Raw genomic sequence first — 17,705 nt, forward strand, 5'->3', positions numbered from 1 at the left:
GGTTGAGCCTGAACTTCCGCCCAGTCTGGGGAAGGGGCAATGAGGATTCTGGCTACACTGCATTCCCTGCAGGTACCGGGCCATGTACCAGTACAGACCACAGAATGAGGATGAGCTGGAGCTTCGTGCTGGGGACCGGGTGGATGTCATGCAGCAGTGTGACGATGGCTGGTTTGTAGGTACGTGGGCTGGGATGACTATGGGGCAGGCTGGAAGGGCATCTCAGGGGCCTCTGGGTGGGCTGCTCCCCGCCAGCCTGATACACCCACCTAGTTTCCCACCTGGCACTGGCTGCTCCCCCAAAGCCAGCCTTCCTGTTACCCCGCCTTAGAGGCCCTGCAGAGGGCCTGACCCAGCTTCCTGATGGATCCCCTGCTGTGTCCCAGGGCAGGGTTCCTGGAGGGAAGAACACAGTCCCACACCCATATACACTGCATGTAGCCCAGGGCAGCCCCGACACAGCACTAACACAGGAAACCTCAGGTGGGCTCTGGCCTAGTTCAGGGTGATCCCTGTTCAGACCGCAGCCTCACAGAGTGGGCCAGCACAGAAGTGAGCAGCCAGAGCCCTGTCGTTCAACAAGCAGAGCTTAGGGCCCAGAGAGTTAGGGGGTACCTGGGCAGGAATGGCTACAGAGACACTCCAGATGTGGCATCTTGTCTTTTCTGATCTAAATTTCAACACTTAAGTACCAACCACATTTCTAATAGACAAGTGACTTTTGTTTCTTGAGACAAAGTCGCATGGTTTGTGGTTCGGTCTATGTGGTTCAGGTTGACTTTAAATTCATTATGTAGCCCAGAGTAGCCTTGAACTTGTGGCAGCCATCCTGCCTCAGCTTTCCTAGTGCTGGGCTCTCACGCATGTGCCACAGCTAGCCACACAAGTGATTACTAAGCAATAACGGGTGCATAGTCCTTACTTCTAGGGACACACTGTAATTTTACTTTGTACATTTTTGCTTTTGAATTTTTTTATGCTGCTGCTAAAATCTCTAGACTTGGGGTACACACCCCAGCCCTCAGAGGCATGGCGCACATTGGCACCCAAAGAGTGCTAGCCACTGGCCATTTTAGCTGCTCAAATGTACACAGGTTAGAATGAAAGGAAGCACAAGGCTCTTCCCCTGTGTTACACTAGCACGTTTCAGGTGCCCACTTACACATGACAGTGGTCATCAGTCTGGACTGGGCAGGGCAGGCTTCCTGGAGGAAGTGGGTGGTAGGCCCGGATGGTGGGCAGAGGAATGACCTGGGGAGGCCAAAAGGAAAGGAGGGCCCTCTAGGTGGGGCCTGGCATCAGTGAGGGCTTCTCAGGGCAGAAGTCAGAGTAATGGCCTGGGAGGAGGTCCAAGGCCGCCAGCACACCCCAGGCTCATGTCTTTCCACACTCCTGGACTTCCAGCCTTTGTGTTCTTTTCCCCGGAAATGTGGTCCTTGCGTCTGCTGCAGTCCCAGTTCTACCCTGAGCGGCAGTGGTTTGGGGCTGTTCACCTGGCTTTCTCTTAGGTCTCACCCACCCTTCTCTGGAATGAGGGTGCCAGGCTAGCCCAGTGAGGTTTCTGCTGGCAAAAGTTCTGTGATTCACCCTCCTGCTTTCTGGCTTTCATAAAGAAGGGTGGAGATGCGGGTGTGGCGGTACACGCTGGGATCCCAGCCCTCAGTAGGCTGAGGCAGGCCAATGACTGAGTTTCAGGTCAGCCTTTGCTTGGTACATAGTTCATGGCCGGCCTGAACCAAAACCATATCTCAAAAAAAAAAGGGAATAAAAGGAGGAGGAGGAAGAGGAGGAGGGTGGAGTGATTTGTGCTGTGTGCCGTTGTACACATTTGCTGAGAGCTCTCTTACTTGATTTTTGAGCTTGGGAAGCATCACTTGGCCTAGCTAAACTGCTGCCACCTGGGTGCAGAGGTGAGGAAAGCAAATCTTAACTCCTCTGCTGGGAACCAGGCCCCATCTGCAGTTCTGGCCCAGGCCAGCAGGTGGCGGAGGCAAACACCCCACCACCACCACCAATTCTGGTTCGAGCTGTGTGTATGTTCTTCTTTCAGGTGTCTCCCGGAGGACCCAGAAATTTGGGACATTTCCTGGAAATTATGTCGCCCCGGTGTGAATGGTCTTCATGGCAGCTTGGAGCCAGCTAGGATGGGGCGGGGAGCGCTTGCATGTGGTGGGGGGAGCAAGGCCCCCGTATCCTCTTCCCCCAAGACCTACCCTGCCACTATCTGCGGAGACCCCAGCAGCCTCTGCTCCAAGCCTCTTCAGAGCCTCCTGGACTAGTTGCCACCCACAACTCACAGGCATCTGACAGGCCCTTCACCTTCTCCCCCTCCCCAAATACAGAGGTCTGCTTTGAAGTGGAGACTGTTTCCAGACTTTATTAAGACCAGATCCCTGGTCCCCATGCCAGGCCCTGCCCGCTGTGTGCGCCCTCTAACAGGGATGGCTCCCAGCTTTACCCTGTGGGGTTCCTCTAACTAGGACCAGCCTCCTGACCTGATGGAGACCAAAGGCCACCTGTGCCTGGAGGGGCCTCCTGCTTGCCCACTGTCCCTTTGCCTTCTGGCCTCCAGCTGGGGCTGGGAGCAAGTGGGGACAGATGCAGGGTTATCATAGCCTCCAGGGCCACCTCTTTTGAACAGCCACTAGGCCTGATCCAGAGGGTTCATAGGGGGACCATTTGCTGTCCTTGCCACCCGGATCTCCCCCTGCATCCCCTTTCCTTCTGTACAAGAGCAGAAAATAAACATGGGTTCCAGAGCCTGGCCCCTAATCGTCCTCCTGCTGAGCGCCGTGGGGCTGTCCTGCAGGGGGCCATACCAGTCAGGTCCGACAGGTTGTGTTCATGCAAGGGGAGGCTGGGAAAACCCCATGGCAATCTTCAAGATCTCAGCCCTCGGGTGCAGGTGAGAGGAGCAGCCCCGGGACCGGGTAGCTGTTGGACCAGAAGTGCTGAGTGGACGTCACAGGGCCAGGAGAAAACCAGAGATCAAGTGTGGCCTTGTTTGCGGGCTATTTTGGAGCTACCACTGTGGGGCTGCTAGACTAGATGACATTTCTAACTATTCCACTGCTAATGTTTTCCTTCTGTGCATTGCATTTCCGCACTGAAGCTTGTGTGCTTGTTTATTTTGTTTTCTGGACTCAAGTTTTTGAGCAATCGATTGCGGCAAGCTGGGAGTGGCAGGGCACAGCCAGCCAAAACACTGCTCCCCTGAAGTTTTAGAGCCATGGGTCTGTGGCTTCTGTGGGACATCAGGGATGGGACAGTCCAGGGCTGGCTGCTTTTCCAAGAAGGGAAGCCCCATTTCTGGGGTGCTGTGGAGAGTGGGGCAGGAGTAAGACACCGGTTTGCTCCCTAAAGCAGGCATCATGGGCAGCTGCACGGGCTTCCATCTGACCAGAGAAGTAAACGAGGCCTGAGAAATTACACGGCTGAGTCACATAGTTATTCAGTGCTGAGCTTGGTTCCCCCTTGCTGCATATACTCTGCCCAGGGCCCCATGGTGCTTCTCCAGAGCCTCTGGAGGAGGTTTGCATGGGCTGTCAGGGTGGCCACGGGCTGGGGTGCTCCCATGTTCTTCCTGGGACTCTAGTCTCCTCCACCTGTCACGCAGGGTGCTGCTGCCCCAGGCAGGTGGGGAGAGCTGTTTGCTGCCATGAAGGGTGGTGGTGTCTGGTCCTGTCAGGATAAAGGGAGCACCCGGCCCACAAGCTGGTGGCCTGGCCCCGGCAGGTTCCTTGAGCCTGGGTGTGCCCTGGTCCCTGTGGGGATTGAACAGTGGCTTACAGAATGAAACCTACATGCCCTGCTTCATCTCCATCCTTCACGCCACGGCTTGGCTCTACCATGGCAGGTCCAGGCTGTCCTCACCAGAAATGACCACTCCTCAGAACCCCTAGCTTGGGCGTGACCCTCCACCCTAGCTCCATCCACATAAAACATCAGAATCAGGGCTGCTTTTCCCTGGGCAGAAACAGTCCACACCCTGGCTCTGATGGGATGCTCTCATACAGCAAACAAACCCTGTGTCCGCGGCTGCCTGCCTGCCAGGCGCATTCTGTGCTGTGCCTGGGCCTTGGTGTGAGGGGCAGGGGAAGAGAGGGTCAAGGCACCCATGGTATGGCTCACCCAGCAGAGAGGTGGGCAGAGGGACTCGTACCCAGGGACACAGAGTCACTTAGGGAGGTCCCTTCTGTGTCATGGAGACAGGGGACCCGGATCAGCTGATCTGCTTTCATGGAGGGTTTGGTAAACAGTTCACAGCACAGAACCATGCAGATGGATCTGGAGATGCTTCCAGGGCCTGTTAAGGCCCGCAGTAAGAGGGTCCCTCTGAGTACTTGTCCAGCAGTTTCTTGCACACGGTGGGTACTCTGTATTTGTGAAGCCTGGTGCAGTGCTGTAATATCAGCACTCAGGAGGCTGAGGCAGGAGAATCACAAGTTCAAGGCCAGTCTGGATTATGTAGAGACCCTGCCTCAAAATAATAATAATAATAATAATGATTTGTGTCTGGAGGCTGAGGCAGAAGGATTGCCATGAGTTCGAAACCAGCCTGGGTTACAAGATGAGTTCAAGGTAACCTGAACTACCTGGTGAGATCCAGTCTCAAAAACCAAAAATAAATATTTGTGGGATGAGCAGGGTCTCCTGTCCACCCCCAGTTGTGGCAGGCACTCTGGTTTCACCCTTCTGTGGCCCTTGGACTTTGCCTGTAGGAGAGTGATGCATACAACAGAGCAGCTGTGCATCTGCTTGGGAAAACGGAGGCCTCGAAGGCTGAGGACGTTGCCGCGGTCACACAATGAGAGGCAGCTATGGCGTTCCTGGAGCTCTGTGCATCCTGGAGGCCCAGTTTGCCCTATCTGTGGCTTCCTGCTCCCTCAAGGAGCTTCCAGGGGCAGGGTGTGGCTCTGTGGCAGAGAGTGTGCCGAGCATACATGAGGCTCTGGATTCAGTTCCCAGGCAGTTTGCCTGCCCAAAAAGCAAGGCAATAGAGCAGGTGCCTTCAGGCTCCGATTAGCCCCTGAAGTGGAGAGTGGCTCACTTCCCGCTCAGTTCTGGGACCACGGTTGCAGGAGGTGGGGCCAGGGCAGTGACCCGGGACAGCAGCTGAAGGTGTGGGGAGGAGACAGAGGTGGTGAGGAGGTGCTCAGGGAACTCCTCCCGAAGGACCTCGCCAGCAATGACTCACACCTGAGCCACGCAGGTTACAGCTGTGTCCGCAGATGCGCACCGAGTGGAGCGCCAAGTTAGGAGACGCAGGAGGTGGCTGGCTGGGCCTCGAGCTCCCCAGGGTGAGGGTTGCCAGGTATGGCTCTGGGGAACCACTGGGCACCTGGGTCCCCTGCCCGGCTGTCCTGCCTGACTCCGGGAGCCTGAGACCAGGTGGCTGGGAAGGGACAGAACAGCCCACCAGTGGTTGTTGGTTGGGGCTTCCTCCAGCGCGACTCCAGGCAGGGCTGCCCCGGGCCAGGCATCACCCTTCACGTGCTTCCCACCCCGCTGGCCGATGGGCTCACGGAGAACTGCTCGCGGGCATCTCTGGCAGGGACGCGGGGCGCTGCGGAGAGGGAGCCCGGCGGGCAGCGCCAAGCCAGTCCCCTGGCGTCCGGGAAAGGGATGGTGGGGATGAAGGGGTGGTGCTCGTGGGAATCTGTGGATGCGAGACCGCACCGGAGCGGGTGGAGGAACCCAGCAGAGCGCAAACCGACCCAGCCGGCCCTGCCTGCCCCGGAGTGCCGGGATCAGGCTCCCTTGAAAGTGGGGTGCTTGGCGCCCCTGGCTTGGGAGAGCCTGTGGGGCCCGCGGCCTGGGGAGGGGCAGGGCGGGGCGCTAACCCTTAAGCTGCTGCTCTGAGCTCCTGGCTGCGCGCAGGACGCGAGCTCCTCGCCTGTCACCGGTCTCCTCGCGGGGCCAGGTGGCAGCGCGGGACCCGGAGGCGCGGAGGCGGCGGCTTCCCGGGCCAGGGGCGCGGCAGGGGCGGCCCCGGATCTCAGGGGCGGAGCAGGTCGCAGAGCCCCGGGCGCGCTCTCCCGAGAGTCGGGCAGACGGCGGTAGCGGGCGCGGCGGTCCTTGCTGCCTCTTCCTGGCTCCCTCGTCGCCTCGCTCCCGGCCCGGACGCCCAGCGCGACAGGTGAGCGGAGCCAGGTGAGCGCGCGCCCGCCGTGCTCCCCGCACCCCGCGCCCCCTGACAGCCGCTGACCCCGCACAGCCGCTCGGCCGCGACCCGGGGTCCTGGAATCCCCCCACCACCACCACGCCCCGGGTCTGGTCAACCGAGCTACATTGACCTTCGAGTTGAAAAGGCTCCAGAACTGGGAGAGCTGGGCCAACGGGGCTGGGCTCCTCCCCGCGCACGTCTGCCTGCAGCTCGGAGTCCACTGGCCGGCTCAAAGGTCTGGGAAATCTCAGGGCGATTGCGTCTCCAGCGCCCAGCCTGGGGACCTGAGGAAGGGCAGAGGCCAGGCCTGGGCAAAAGGGGAAGCCAGCTGGCTGCGGTGGGACGGACAGACCCGCTGGCTTAAGAGTCCCCTGCCTCCCTGATGTCCTTAAGGAGAGTGGGCAGCACTCTCTCCAGACCAAAGTGAGATCTTTGGATCTCCCCTGGGCATCCCAGGATTCGTGCTGGGCTGGGTGGTGCCCAGCCTGGCATTGCAGCTTCCTGGCCGGGCTTGGCTCCTGGCTCCAGATCTCAAGGCTCAGGAAATCCCACACGGGCCTGGTCTGCATGGACACTCTCATGCCCAGCAGAGGGGGCAGTAGGCGGATGCTGGCAGGCAACATGAGGCAGCTCACCCTGTGGGTTGGTGCCAGGGGTGGTTGTGCACTGCTCCGCAGCCAAGGTTGGGGCTGTTCAGAGGGCAGCAGGCCCCGGGGGAGGTGTGAGCTGGGTCTTGTCTATCTGAACCACATTATCAGGGTTGGGCAGGCAGCCAGCTGGCCCCTCTGAAGACTTTGGCCTGACCCCAGCCAGCACCCAATAATGGCCAGCTTTTGGCATAGCCTGGCGAGGCCAACTCTGTTCCTTACCATCCCTCCTGTGCCGGAGCCCTGCTGTCCCTAGCCCACCCGTCTGCCTCCCCCAGAGTGGGGAGGAAGTACCTTGTGCTGTCAGTTTTGGGGACAGGAAGCAAACACCAGAGAGACTTACATAGCCTGGTGGAGGAGGGGAGAAGGAGAAAATGTGGGTCTCTGCCTCCACTTGGAACCCCTGCCCACCCATCTCCAGCAATCTCCGGTCCTGTAGTGGGACAGCTGCCTGCCCAGCTGAAGCCCACGGGGCAGGAAAACTCAGAGTCATGGCTTCCCAGAGTGGGGGGAAGTGAAACTCAGGGGTGAGGAGGGCGGGACTTAGCCACTTCCTCTACCCACTCTGCACACCCCCAGCCCTGCCGGCTGCTCCCAGACCTATCCCTCACTTTCCCCTTTTGCCTCTGGGTAGGCTGGACTCAGCCCCCCTCCTGCCCCCCTCCTCTTCCTCAGGTATGGTGCTGACTGTGGATGTGGTGGGGCCAGCGCCCTGGGGCTTCCGCATCACTGGGGGCAGGGATTTCCACACACCCATCATGGTAACCAAGGTAAGGGCTGCTTCCAGGACCACAGGAGCTACCCTGAAAGTCAGACCTGCTTTGTTCACCTGGGTCTCCTCTGGTGCCCTTCTTGTTTGCTTCTGGAGCCTGAGGCCTGTGGCTGACAGTGCTGATGGGGGGGGGGCTGTTGTGTGGGTTGTGGGAGACACTTCAGAAACAGGCTTTCATGTGGTGCGAGGGAGTAGGCCCAGACCAGCCTACGCTTTCCTGGAGGGTCACTAACCCACACCTGCTGGCAGCCATTTTAGGTGGTCACAGCAGTGAGCTCTAAGGGATGCTGGGCAGTGTTCTCCCACTGGCCCCGGCCAGGGTGCAGTGTGCAGGCAACCATAGGCAAGGTGTGATTTGCACAGGAAGGACTCTATCCAAAAGTATTTTCTAGCTCGGTGCTAAAAGCCTGCCATCATGCATTCTGTGGGTAGCCTCCCTTAGCTGGCTATGTGGGGTGGGGGCTGTCCTTGTGGCTTTGGGAAGGGATCAGCTGGTTAGCCCACAGACTCATAGCCAGAGAGGCTCAGCAGAGTTTTTGTGTTTCTTGGGCACCTTCCCTGTGTGTCCCAACAGAGGGACTCAAGGCTCACTGGTCTTCCTCCTTGCAGGTAAATGAGCGGGGCAAGGCTGAGGCCGCTGACCTCCGGCCTGGTGACATCATTGTGGCCATCAATGGGGAGAGCGCAGAGGGCATGCTTCACGCCGAGGCCCAGAGCAAGATCCGCCAGAGCGCATCTCCCCTGCGACTGCAGTTAGACAGGTAGGCCTGCACGGCTACAGCCACCACCGCCACCACCACCCCAACCTGGCTGCCCTGGGCTCCTCTAGCACGTCTGTGACAAGGTCCCAGCTCTGGGCAGCCCCAGATGCAGTGGGAGGTGGGGTAGGCAGAAGGGTGTCCCTGTGGCCAGCTGGGTGAAGGTGGGCGCCAGCCTGGGCGTGCAGCCACAGGCTGGGTAGGGCGAGCTGGCACCAGCCACCTGGAAGCCCGGGTCTGACTGGTTCCCAAGAGTGTGCAGAGTACAGGCTGTGGGCATGAAGTGGGTTGAAGAGGGGAAACTTCTGGGCAAGATGTTCCCTGGGCTGGGCCGCCAGGACCCCTTCCTGTCAGAGGTGCAGAGGAGTGGTTGGGGGCTCATTGCGCACAGAGCTCATCCTTTCCTCCCCATCACTGCTCTGAGCCCTGAGTGAAGTCGAATCCTGGGCTCATGAGGTTTGGGCCTTGATGCCAGGGTTGTGGGGGTGACAGGTGACTCCCCAGGGTGGGGCATTGCAGTGAGTCACCACCCAGGCACGCTGGGGGATCCTCCAGTCAGGAGAGCCCTCTGGGCAGCCTGGACCTGAGTCAAGTGCCTCCTGCTTCTCGACTGCCATCCGTGCTGCCAGGCTCTCGCCAAGCCCTACCTCCATGCCCTTCCTCATGAGGGCCCTGTCTGTGGTCTGCAGAGGCTCCTCCCGGCAAGCACTGCCTCCCTTTTGCCAGTCTGAGAGTCTGCAGGACTGGGACCCTGAGGAGGAGGTGCAGAGGGGCTCGTGGAAATGCAACCAAGACCTATGAGGCGAGCAGGGAAGGACAGGCAGTAGCTGACACCTTTACTTCCTCCCAGTCCCTGTGGAGGGACCAGCCACCTACCCTGGGCTTCCAACTGCACCCCAGCTCTTCCTTTCTCTGCCTGGTTGAGTCTTCTGTTGACGCCCTATTGTCAGCTCCCCTAGATCTGACCTGCGCCCTTCCCAGGGCGGCAGAGGAGGCAAGTGGTCCAGGAGCAGCACTGGCGAGGCAGTGTGGTGGGGACGGGGATGGGTGCTGGTGCCACCTGCCTGACAGGGAGGAGCCTGAGCAAGGGCATTCGGGCTGGCAGTGGCACCGCTTGCAGGGGTCCAGCCTGTGGGTGGGAGGAAGTGAGTGTCTGGCCCAGGTGCTGACGAGCTGGGGGCTTTGGGCATCTCACTGTCTCTCCCTGGACTTCAGTTTTCTTCTCCACAAGTTAAAATCTAAAGAATTATTTATATGAGATCAGCCAGCTTCCCCACAGTGATCCACAACTCTACATGAAATTGGGAAAAGAGCGGGGCGTGGTGGCTCATGCCTGTAATCCCAGCACTGGGAGGCTGAGGCAGGTGGATCGTTGCAAGTTAGAGACCGCCTGGGCTACAAAGTGAGCCCAAGGCCAGCCTGAACTGCACAGTGAGACCCTGTCTCAAAAAGAAAAAAAAAAAAAAAAAAAGGGAAAAGAAGGGAAGGGGGGATAATGGCAGGAATTTATAATCAAATTGAATTATGAAACTTTTTGTTGAAATTATGATTATGAAATCTCTTTTGTTTTGGCCCTGATTTTTCTTTTCTTTTTTTTTTTTTTTTTTTTCCTTCTTTTTCAGTACTGGGGATTGAACCCAAGGCCTTCACACTGAGCTACATCCCCAACTATTTGTATTTTTATTTTGAGGCTGGGTCTTGGCAAGTCATTAAGTTCCCCAGGCTGGTTTCAAACTTATCATCCCTCCGCCTCAGCCTTCCAGAGTGCTGCAGTCACAGGCGTGCGTACCTCTAATCCCAGTACTCAGGAGGCTGAGGCAGGAAGATCATCATGAGTTTGAGGTCAACCTGGGCTACATGGTGAATTCAAGGTCAGCCTGAACAAAAAAGTAAGAATCTATCTCAAAAATCCTCAGGGCTGAGGGTTTAGCTCAGTGGTATAAGGGCCTGTGAATTCGACCCCTGGTACCAAAAAAAAAAAAAAAAAAAAAAAAAAAGTTGAAAAACCCTCACACACAACACACAAAAGGATTGAGTGTCACATGCAACATCCAGGTGCCCTGCGTGGTCCCTTAGTTTTGAGAACCAGGTCTGAGACAGTATGTGTGACGAAGCAGACTGGGGGCTGGGCCCTGGGTGACACTCCTCTCTCTATGCCCCCTCAGGTCTCGGGCTGCCTCTCCAGGGCAGGGCAACAGCGATGGCTCCTTGGAAGTGCTGGCCACTCGCTTCCAGGTGAGCGGATACCACCAGCCAGGATCGGGAGCTCAGCTGCCCTGCGGACGATGGCGATGGCGGCTGGAGGTGGGCGGAGGGCTCCAGCCCAGCTCTTAGCGCAGCCCCTCTCTCCACAGGGGTCCCTGAGGACCCGCCCCGACAGCCAGTCCTCCCTGTGGTCCTCCTACTCCAGCCCAGCCTCCCTCAGCCCGCGGCCCGGCAGCCCCTTCACCCCGCCCCCCAGCAGCCCCCTGGGCCTGGCGGGAGAGGCCCCCACTGGCCACAGGTGAGCAAGCGGGCCCTGGCCTGACGCCCCCCAGACTCGCTGAGCCTCAGATGTGAGCAGGGAAGCCTGGGGGCCCCCTAGTGCCCGGGGCGTGCTCGGTGGGGCGGCACCGTGTCAACCATCGTCTGCCATCTGCCCTTCCAGCTTCCAGAGCTTGGCCCACTCGGCCGCCCTCTCCAGTGCCACCGTGGACCACTTGTCCTGCCCGTCCCCCGGGGGCCGCCCCGCATGCCGACAGGTGAGGCTTCTCTGGGATGAAGAGGCGCCTCCCATGTCACTGGCTGGGCTGCCAGCTGGTGCCACCTGTGGGGCCCTCTCCTAGCGACAGGCGAGTGCGGAGCTCCTTTCAGCCGCCTCCCTCCCTGCCTCCTTCCCCTGTGTTTCTCTTGGGCCGGGACAGACATAGTTTTGCTGACATCCCCTCTGGGCTCTGGCGGTGGCTGGGCTCTGGCACATTCCTCCCATCTGAGCCCTGACTCCCATCCCAGCCCCTCTGTCCCCTGACTCAGCCTGGGAGCCCCCAAAGGACTGCGGGCAGCCCTGAGCTGCCCTGGGCTCGTTCCATCCACCTGCTCCCCCTTCTCTGCTGGGCCCTTGTCCACCCAGGTCCCTAGGCCCACTGGTGACAGCCTAACCTGGGTGGCATTTCTCCTCCCCAAGGGCAGGGGTGAGCGGGTGAGGGAGAGGCAGCCAGCAGCCCTGACCACAGCTGCTGGGGGCGTGTCCAGCCTTTGGGGCGCAGGGGATGAGGCCCAGCTGCTGGAATCTCACCTCGGGTTGGTTCTGCATTCCAGGGAGCAGAGCATTTGGGGGTGGTTGGGGGAGGGGATGAAGGATGGGGGTTTCTAGAGAAGGGTGGGGCAGGATCTTGGCGGGTGCTGCAGCATGGGGACTGCCTGGGGACCAGTGGGGTGGGCATCCTGGCCACTCTGCAGTGCGCTTCATGAGATGCCTGTCTTTAATCGTGTGGGAAGCAGTTGTCAGCTAAGTTAAACATGTGAGATGATTTTGGAGCAATTAAGCCCAGCCAGTGTGGTATTAATTAGAAAAGCAGGGGGCTTTATGGGAAGGGGGAGAGAGCAGGGGCCAGGGCGGCCTGAGGAGGCCTCCTCAGGAATTTTGCTGGCCACGGAGGTTAGAAGGGGTGGGGCTGGAAAAAGGGTGATGGGCAAGCAGGAGGCGGGGCCTCCATCTGGGTAGGGCCTGCAAGATTTGGACTGAGGGGACCTGAGTTGTGGTCCCAGACAGGCTGGGAGTGAACTTGGCCTCAGGCTAGAGGTCAAGGGCGTCCTGTGTCCTCCTACCTGCCTTCTTCCAGCCCCCGAGGGCTATTGTCTCAAGGGGCACTACAGGGAAAGCCCCCTCCCTGGCAAGAGGGCATGTAGGTGGTATAGTGTGTGTTCTTCGGGTCTTGTTTTTGTTTTTGAGACAGGGACTTGCTACATTGTTCAGGCTGACCTTAAATTCACTATGGAGCCCAGGCTGACCTCAAACTCAGAGCAATCCTCCTATTTCAGCCTCCCAAGTTTATAAACATGCACCTCCATGCCCGGTGGCTCTTAAACTATCATTAACATCTGGGAATCTGTTGGAAATACAGGTTCTCAGGCCCCAGTCAAACCTGCCGAAAGGAGCATAGGGTGTTGGGCAGCAATTGGTGTTTGAACAGGCCCCCCATGAAAGGGCAGCCTGGCTGGGTGCCTGGAGATGCTGGTCAGTCACGCACCTCTGCTGGGAGGCTGGACTGGGTACCCTTTCTGCTCTCTCAGAGTCCGCGGAAATGGGTGCACAATTCCCTCCTCTGACCCTAAGGACTCCTGTCATTCTGCTGGCAAATATTCATGGCACAGCTGCTTTGTGTCTGGCACTCTCTGGGCTCCCGGGATGCATCTGTGGAAAAACAGAAGAGCTCCTAGCCCCACGGGGTATGGGATGGGTATGGGGGGCACAGGATCCTGTGTCCCTCTTTCGACCTACTGAGCTTTAGTCTCTTAGAGGCTCAAAGGCCGTGAGAAAGAAGGACATTTGATGTTTGATCGGATTAACTTTCTAAATCTATTGAACTGCAGAATTTTTCCTGGTGTCCCCATAACCCTTAACCCCTGTCCTGCTGCCCCACTCACCACGGCACCCCAAGTTCCCTGCAGGGGTGCCAGCTGCAGATTGAAGGGCAGAGCAGGAGCACCCTCCTGCACTTGGAGATGAAGGGTCCATGCTGGGCCCAGTTGCCTAGGAGGAAGGAAAGGAGAGAGAGAGAGACAAAGGCAGCCACTGTCCCAGTGAGGCTTTTGAGCCCCACCCCCGGAAGAGCTGAGGTGAGGCTCAGCTCTTTGGAAGCCTTTTGGAAGGCCCCTGGTGCAATCCCCGGTGTCACCGAGGCTGTATGCCCAGCCTCTTAAAAAGTTCTATTTTTAAATTTTTGTTTTGTTTTTCAGGTGGGTATGGTAGCACATGCCTGTAATCTTAGCAGTCAGAGACTGAGCAGGAGGAACATGATGAGTTTGAGACCAGCCTCGGATATATAGTGAGTCATAGTGAATTCAGGGTCATCCTCATAGTGAGACGTTGGTATAAAAATTTTTTTTAAGGCAAAGTCGAGGGCCAGGGTTGTAGCTCAGTAATGCAGGGCCTGCCTAGCAAGTGTGAGGTCCTGAGTTCAACTACTGGTACAAAAGAGAAAATAGAGGCAGAGAGAGGCAGAGAGAGAGAGGCAGAGACAGAGAGAGGCAGAGAGATAGGGACAGAGACAGACAAGGTCTCAGTTCAGTTGCTAAATTACCCAGGCTGGGCTGGGACCTGTGATCTGCTTGCCTCAGTCTCCCAGAGTTCTAGGACTGTAGGTGGACAGCCACCGTGCTGGGGCTCCTCACTTAGTAGAGTTAGGGTGACAAGGGCGCTTGAAAGGAAACTGGCCTCCAGCATCAATCAGATCCACAACTGGGGTGAAAAGCCGAGATTTCCACTTGGAGAGCAAAGGCCACAGCCCAAGAAGACAGCACTGCTGGGGCCAAGGTGTGGGCTTCCCAGAGCCCAAGCCATCTGGGGCTGGGGCCAGGGCCAAGTGAGAGGTAGGAAAGGACCTGCTAGGAAAGCAGAGGGGCTGGTGCAGAGCCCCACGCGCTTCCTTCATCTATGGGCTGCTCGCTGCAGGGTGCCCGCGTGCTCCTTCTGCCCTGCTTCTCCTGGACAGAGCCCGGCCCAGTGTGCACCTCTTTCAGGATGTGCAGCGTACAACCTGGCAGAGGGGACCTGGTTTCCAGCTTCCTGCATCTGCCCAGGCTCCCGGCAGAACTCCTGTAGCAGGGTGCGGCCTCGGTTCCCTTCTGGACCCGCATCCCTAGGGCCTGCGCCTAGGCCTGGGGGCAGTGAGGGCCGCACGCCCCCTGGCGGGAGCCTGGGAATCAGCGCCTGCCCGCGGGCCTGGGCTGGCTACCGCTGACTCCTCCCCGCTGCCTTCCTCCCACAGGCCGGCCCGGGCCGGGAGGGAGACTTGGCTGTGCGGGTGCTGCCCCCACGGTCCTCCAGCCCTAGGATCAGGTACCAGCGGGGCCTACGGATGGGGTGGGGGTGGGGTGCTCCTGAAGGGCCTGGGCGGGTTCGGTTGGGGCCCGGGCTTCCCCGAGGGATGAATCCCCGCCCAGCAAATCCGGGATCCAGGACGCCCCCACCACCCCACCCCACCCCTCCCTCCTTGCACGGTTCCGGACCCTCATCCCTGCGGCCCCGCCCTGCAGCAGCCCGAACTCCGAAGCCGGGAACTTCCTGCTGGAAGAGGACTCAGAGGTGTTCAAGATGCTGCAGGAAAACCGCGAGGGGCGGGCAGCCCCGCGCCAGTCCAGCTCCTTTCGACTCCTGCAGGAAGCCCTGGAGGCTGAGGAGAGAGGTGAGGCTCGGTTGCGCTGGGAGGAAGCTGGGGCACCGGTGTTTCCTAAGTGCCCGGCCACCACGCTGCCTGTCCTGGAGCAGCTTCCAGTGGGCTCAGGGGTACGAGATGCGCACCCAGAAGGTGGCCGGCAACACTGGCTGGCACCAAGACGGCCCTCTGGGAGGAGGGGAATCTAACTGGGCCTTGCAACAAGATTCACGGTTAAGCGAATGGCCTTAAGATTGGGCCGGGAGCACCGAGGAACGTGGCAGCCAGAGTGCTTTTGGGTGTGGGCAACAGAGAACAGCCTGGCCAGGGGGAGACCCCTGACCCAGCAGGGTAGTTTAGGCCTTCCGCTGGGTAAGATGCCATGGATAGCAGTGCAGGCCACGTGTGACCACAGTTATTCATTCCACAAACACGGATGTGCCTGTTGATGGAGCACAAGTATGCAGCGTAGGGATGGAAGATGAGGAGCTCCTTTGGGGCAGACAGGCCTGGCCAGCTCCCTGCTGTGGGAAACAGGATATTCCTTGAGGGGCCAAGACCAGCAGAAAGGGCAGACAGGAGTGAGGGCAGAGTGGCACAATGACCAGGGCAATAGTTCGTGGCTCACATACAGTGGTGCATATAAAAGCCCTCTGAAGACTGGACAAAGGCACTGGGGTGCTGTGACCTCCCGGGACTGTTTTCTGTTGGCACAAGCACGGACTCGGCACAGATGTGCCCAGAGACCTAGAGGGGCAGACTTGGCCTTGGGTCGTGCTTCCAGTCATCCAGCAACCCCATCTCAGAGCCTGGCTGCCATTCTCAGTCCTCCTTCCCCACCGTCACCCACGCCCGCTGGGACCCCAGAGGTGTGTGTCTAAGTGGACCTTCTGTGACTAGTCTGGGAGCGGCCCAGGAGCCATCATGGCCTGACGGCTGCTGAGGATGGCTGAGCTTGGGTGTGTCTGTCTCCCACCCTCCCAGGTGGCACGCCTGCCATCGTGCCCAGCTTACTGAGCCCCCAGTCCTCCCTGCCCACGTCCAGGGCCCTGGCCACCCCGCCCAAGCTCCACACCTGCGAGAAGTGCAGCACCAGCATCACGTGAGTGTGGGGGGACAGGAACAGGGACAGGAGAATGGCAGGGTGCCTTTTGGCAGGGAGGGGCCAGGGACCCTCAGGGACCCTGTGCCAGGCAGCGGGGGGTTGGGCCCTTTGCAGCCTTCCCATGAATGCCTGGCTGGTGCTTCCTGGCCACCTCCTCCTCTCATCCTCCCCTCCTCCCTGCTTCCGCTCCTCTCCCCAGAGGAATGAGAAATGCTGCTGTTGGAGGTTTCCCCTCTGCAACCTCCAGGCCTCCCACATCTGCCCCTAGACAAGGCCCCTCCTGGAAAATCTCCCTCTTCCCCTCCCTTGGCCATGAAGCAGGCTGGGTTTCCAGGGTAGGTTTGTTCTCAGTGGGTGGCATCAGAGTAGGTCGAAGTCTCTCCAGGATTGATGCCCCCTCAGGTAGACATTCCAAGCATTGGTCGAGGGTCAGGTGACTTGCTGTAGGGCAAACCCTTCATCTGGATAGGCTGCAGCTCAAGAAGAGGTAAAGACCCAGCCCCACTGCGTGCAGAAGTCACTCTGAGTGGGTGCATTTTCAGGGGGACACCCAGGCTACGTGCCCAGCTGGATCCCCACCTCAGCAAGCCTCGGGTCTGCAGCGTGCATGTCTGGCTGCCTCCTAGATGCTGGTGCTGGTGGTCCTGCCCCAGGGGCTATGCTGAGAACCACAGCTCTCTCCAGAGTCCAAGGCACCAGACTTTTATCAGTCTTCGTGTCTTTGTGTAGGGGAAGGGTGACTTCTGTTGTTGATCACAGCTGCTGATGGGGTGTGTGTATGGGTGTTTTGTGTATGCTGGGCTGCATGTGTGTGTGTGTGTGTGTGTGTGTGTGTGTGTGTGTGTGTGTGTTGGAAATCGTTGAAGGGAGATTCTTGAGGGAGTCCTGGAATTCAGATCCCCGAGAAGGTCTGCATGTCCCAGGTCCTGACTCTGACTGGGGACCAGACTCAGGGGTAAAGGGCTTATACGTGGTCTTCCTGTCCACTCATCCATCCTCTTGTTCCCCGCAGGAACCAGGCTGTGCGCATCCAGGAGGGCCGGTACCGCCACCCCGGCTGCTATGCCTGTGCAGACTGTGGGCTGAACCTGAGGATGCGCGGCCACTTCTGGGTGGGCGACGAGCTGTATTGTGAGAAGCACGCCCGCCAGCGCTACTCAGCACGCTCCGCTGCCCCCAGCCCTCGGCCCTGAACCTGGGGCACCCTGGATGCCGGTCCTTGGAGAGCACCTTGCAGGGAAGAGGCAGTGGTGGGGGGTGGCTCTTACATGAACTCAGTTTGGGGACAAAAGACCCCTTGGTCCTCGCTGGATGAGGCTAAGGACTGGAACTAGGGGCTTTGGATGCCTAGAGTAGCCCTACCCTCCCAGCCTTCCCCCTGTAGGACAGGCACTGTGCCACCTGCTGAAGTGGCCTGCACGATTGATATTTTATGTACAGGATGGGACAGAAACAGAAGGATCAGGAAGGAGGGGGTGGGCCAGAGGCCAACGGTAATCACTGTGCAGTGTCGGACACGAGCTCTATAAATATATGTATATGGGTGCACACAGCCAAGCAGATGGGTTTCTTTCCTGTTCTCTCATTCCCCGGCCCTTGAGTAGAGTGTGTCCCCTGTGTCCCTTCTTAGTTCACCTCCTTCAGCCCTGAACTCTATGCAGCCTAGCTGGCCTCCAATTCACTGCAGTCCTCCTGCCTCAGCCTCCCAAGTGCTGGGATTACAGCCGGAGGCCACCACACCTGGCTTTTAGAAGGTTCTTGAGGATGCTGCTGGATGCTGCCAGTTGGTCCAGGATGGTGGCAGCCTCAGCTTTACTTTTCATAGGGTGCCATGTCTCAGGGCAACCTGTGCTGTCTGGCTCTTCGGTGCAGGTACATTGATGCAGGCTGTGTGTTACCTC

At 58.9% G+C, this 17,705-nt stretch overlaps 3 protein-coding genes across 12 annotated transcripts in view; 2 read left to right on the plus strand and 1 right to left on the minus strand.

Moving 5' to 3' along the window:
• Positions 1-2,759, plus strand: part of Sorbs3 (sorbin and SH3 domain containing 3) — a 32,062-nt gene extending 29,303 nt beyond the window's left edge. For all 4 annotated transcript variants that reach the window (XM_063234861.1, XM_063234862.1, XM_063234863.1 and 1 more), the window contains 2 exons: positions 73-179; positions 2,051-2,759. In XM_063234861.1, coding sequence (XP_063090931.1) covers positions 73-179; positions 2,051-2,112 — 169 coding nt within the window. In that variant the 3' untranslated portion in view covers positions 2,113-2,759. The remainder of the gene's footprint in view (positions 1-72; positions 180-2,050) is intronic.
• LOC134472714 (uncharacterized) lies at positions 2,049-7,430 on the minus strand. 2 transcript variants are annotated; one of them, XR_010042641.1, is made up of 2 exons: positions 5,200-7,430; positions 2,049-5,115 (listed from the first exon to the last, which is right to left on the minus strand). XR_010042641.1 is itself a non-coding variant. In XM_063234876.1 (2 exons), the coding sequence occupies exons 1-2, from the start codon at positions 7,304-7,306 to the stop codon at positions 5,839-5,841; spliced, it is 762 nt and encodes a 253-aa protein (XP_063090946.1). In that variant the 5' UTR covers positions 7,307-7,430; the 3' UTR covers positions 2,049-5,838. The 2 variants fall into 2 exon arrangements, 1 of the variants encoding a protein (XP_063090946.1); XM_063234876.1 differs by having other exon boundaries at positions 2,049-6,450; positions 7,157-7,430.
• Pdlim2 (PDZ and LIM domain 2) lies at positions 5,181-17,361 on the plus strand. Of its 6 annotated transcripts, none has more exons than XM_013143573.3 (10): positions 5,181-5,314; positions 7,489-7,583; positions 8,195-8,346; positions 10,509-10,578; positions 10,698-10,846; positions 10,991-11,084; positions 14,313-14,383; positions 14,581-14,729; positions 15,684-15,801; positions 16,817-17,361. In XM_013143573.3, the coding sequence occupies exons 2-10, from the start codon at positions 7,491-7,493 to the stop codon at positions 16,995-16,997; spliced, it is 1,077 nt and encodes a 358-aa protein (XP_012999027.1). In that variant the 5' UTR covers positions 5,181-5,314; positions 7,489-7,490; the 3' UTR covers positions 16,998-17,361. The 6 variants fall into 6 exon arrangements, with proteins under 6 accessions (XP_012999027.1, XP_063090944.1, XP_063090945.1 ...); XM_063234874.1 differs by having other exon boundaries at positions 14,584-14,729; XM_013143572.3 differs by lacking the exon at positions 5,181-5,314 and adding an exon at positions 6,002-6,139.
• Positions 17,362-17,705: the final 344 nt, after the last annotated feature.

Source organism: Cavia porcellus, unplaced genomic scaffold, assembly GCF_034190915.1.
Source record: "Cavia porcellus strain 051 isolate PalLab524CR breed Dunkin Hartley unplaced genomic scaffold, mCavPor4.1 scaffold_24, whole genome shotgun sequence".
NCBI classification, from domain to species: Eukaryota; Metazoa; Chordata; class Mammalia; order Rodentia; family Caviidae; genus Cavia; species Cavia porcellus.

Coding starts and splice junctions, on each gene's coding strand:
- LOC134472714 (XM_063234876.1), bottom strand. CDS start 7,306: ATGACTCTGAGTTTTCCTGCCCCGTGGGCTTCAGCTGGGCAGGCAGCT. Junction 6,451..7,156: donor CCCCTCCTCCACCAGGCTAT/GTAAGTCTCTCT, acceptor GCCCTTCCTCAG/GTCCCCAGGCTGGGCGCTGG.
- Pdlim2 (XM_013143573.3), top strand. CDS start 7,491: ATGGTGCTGACTGTGGATGTGGTGGGGCCAGCGCCCTGGGGCTTCCGC. Junction 8,347..10,508: donor CTGCGACTGCAGTTAGACAG/GTAGGCCTGCAC, acceptor ATGCCCCCTCAG/GTCTCGGGCTGCCTCTCCAG. Junction 14,384..14,580: donor TCCTCCAGCCCTAGGATCAG/GTACCAGCGGGG, acceptor CCCGCCCTGCAG/CAGCCCGAACTCCGAAGCCG.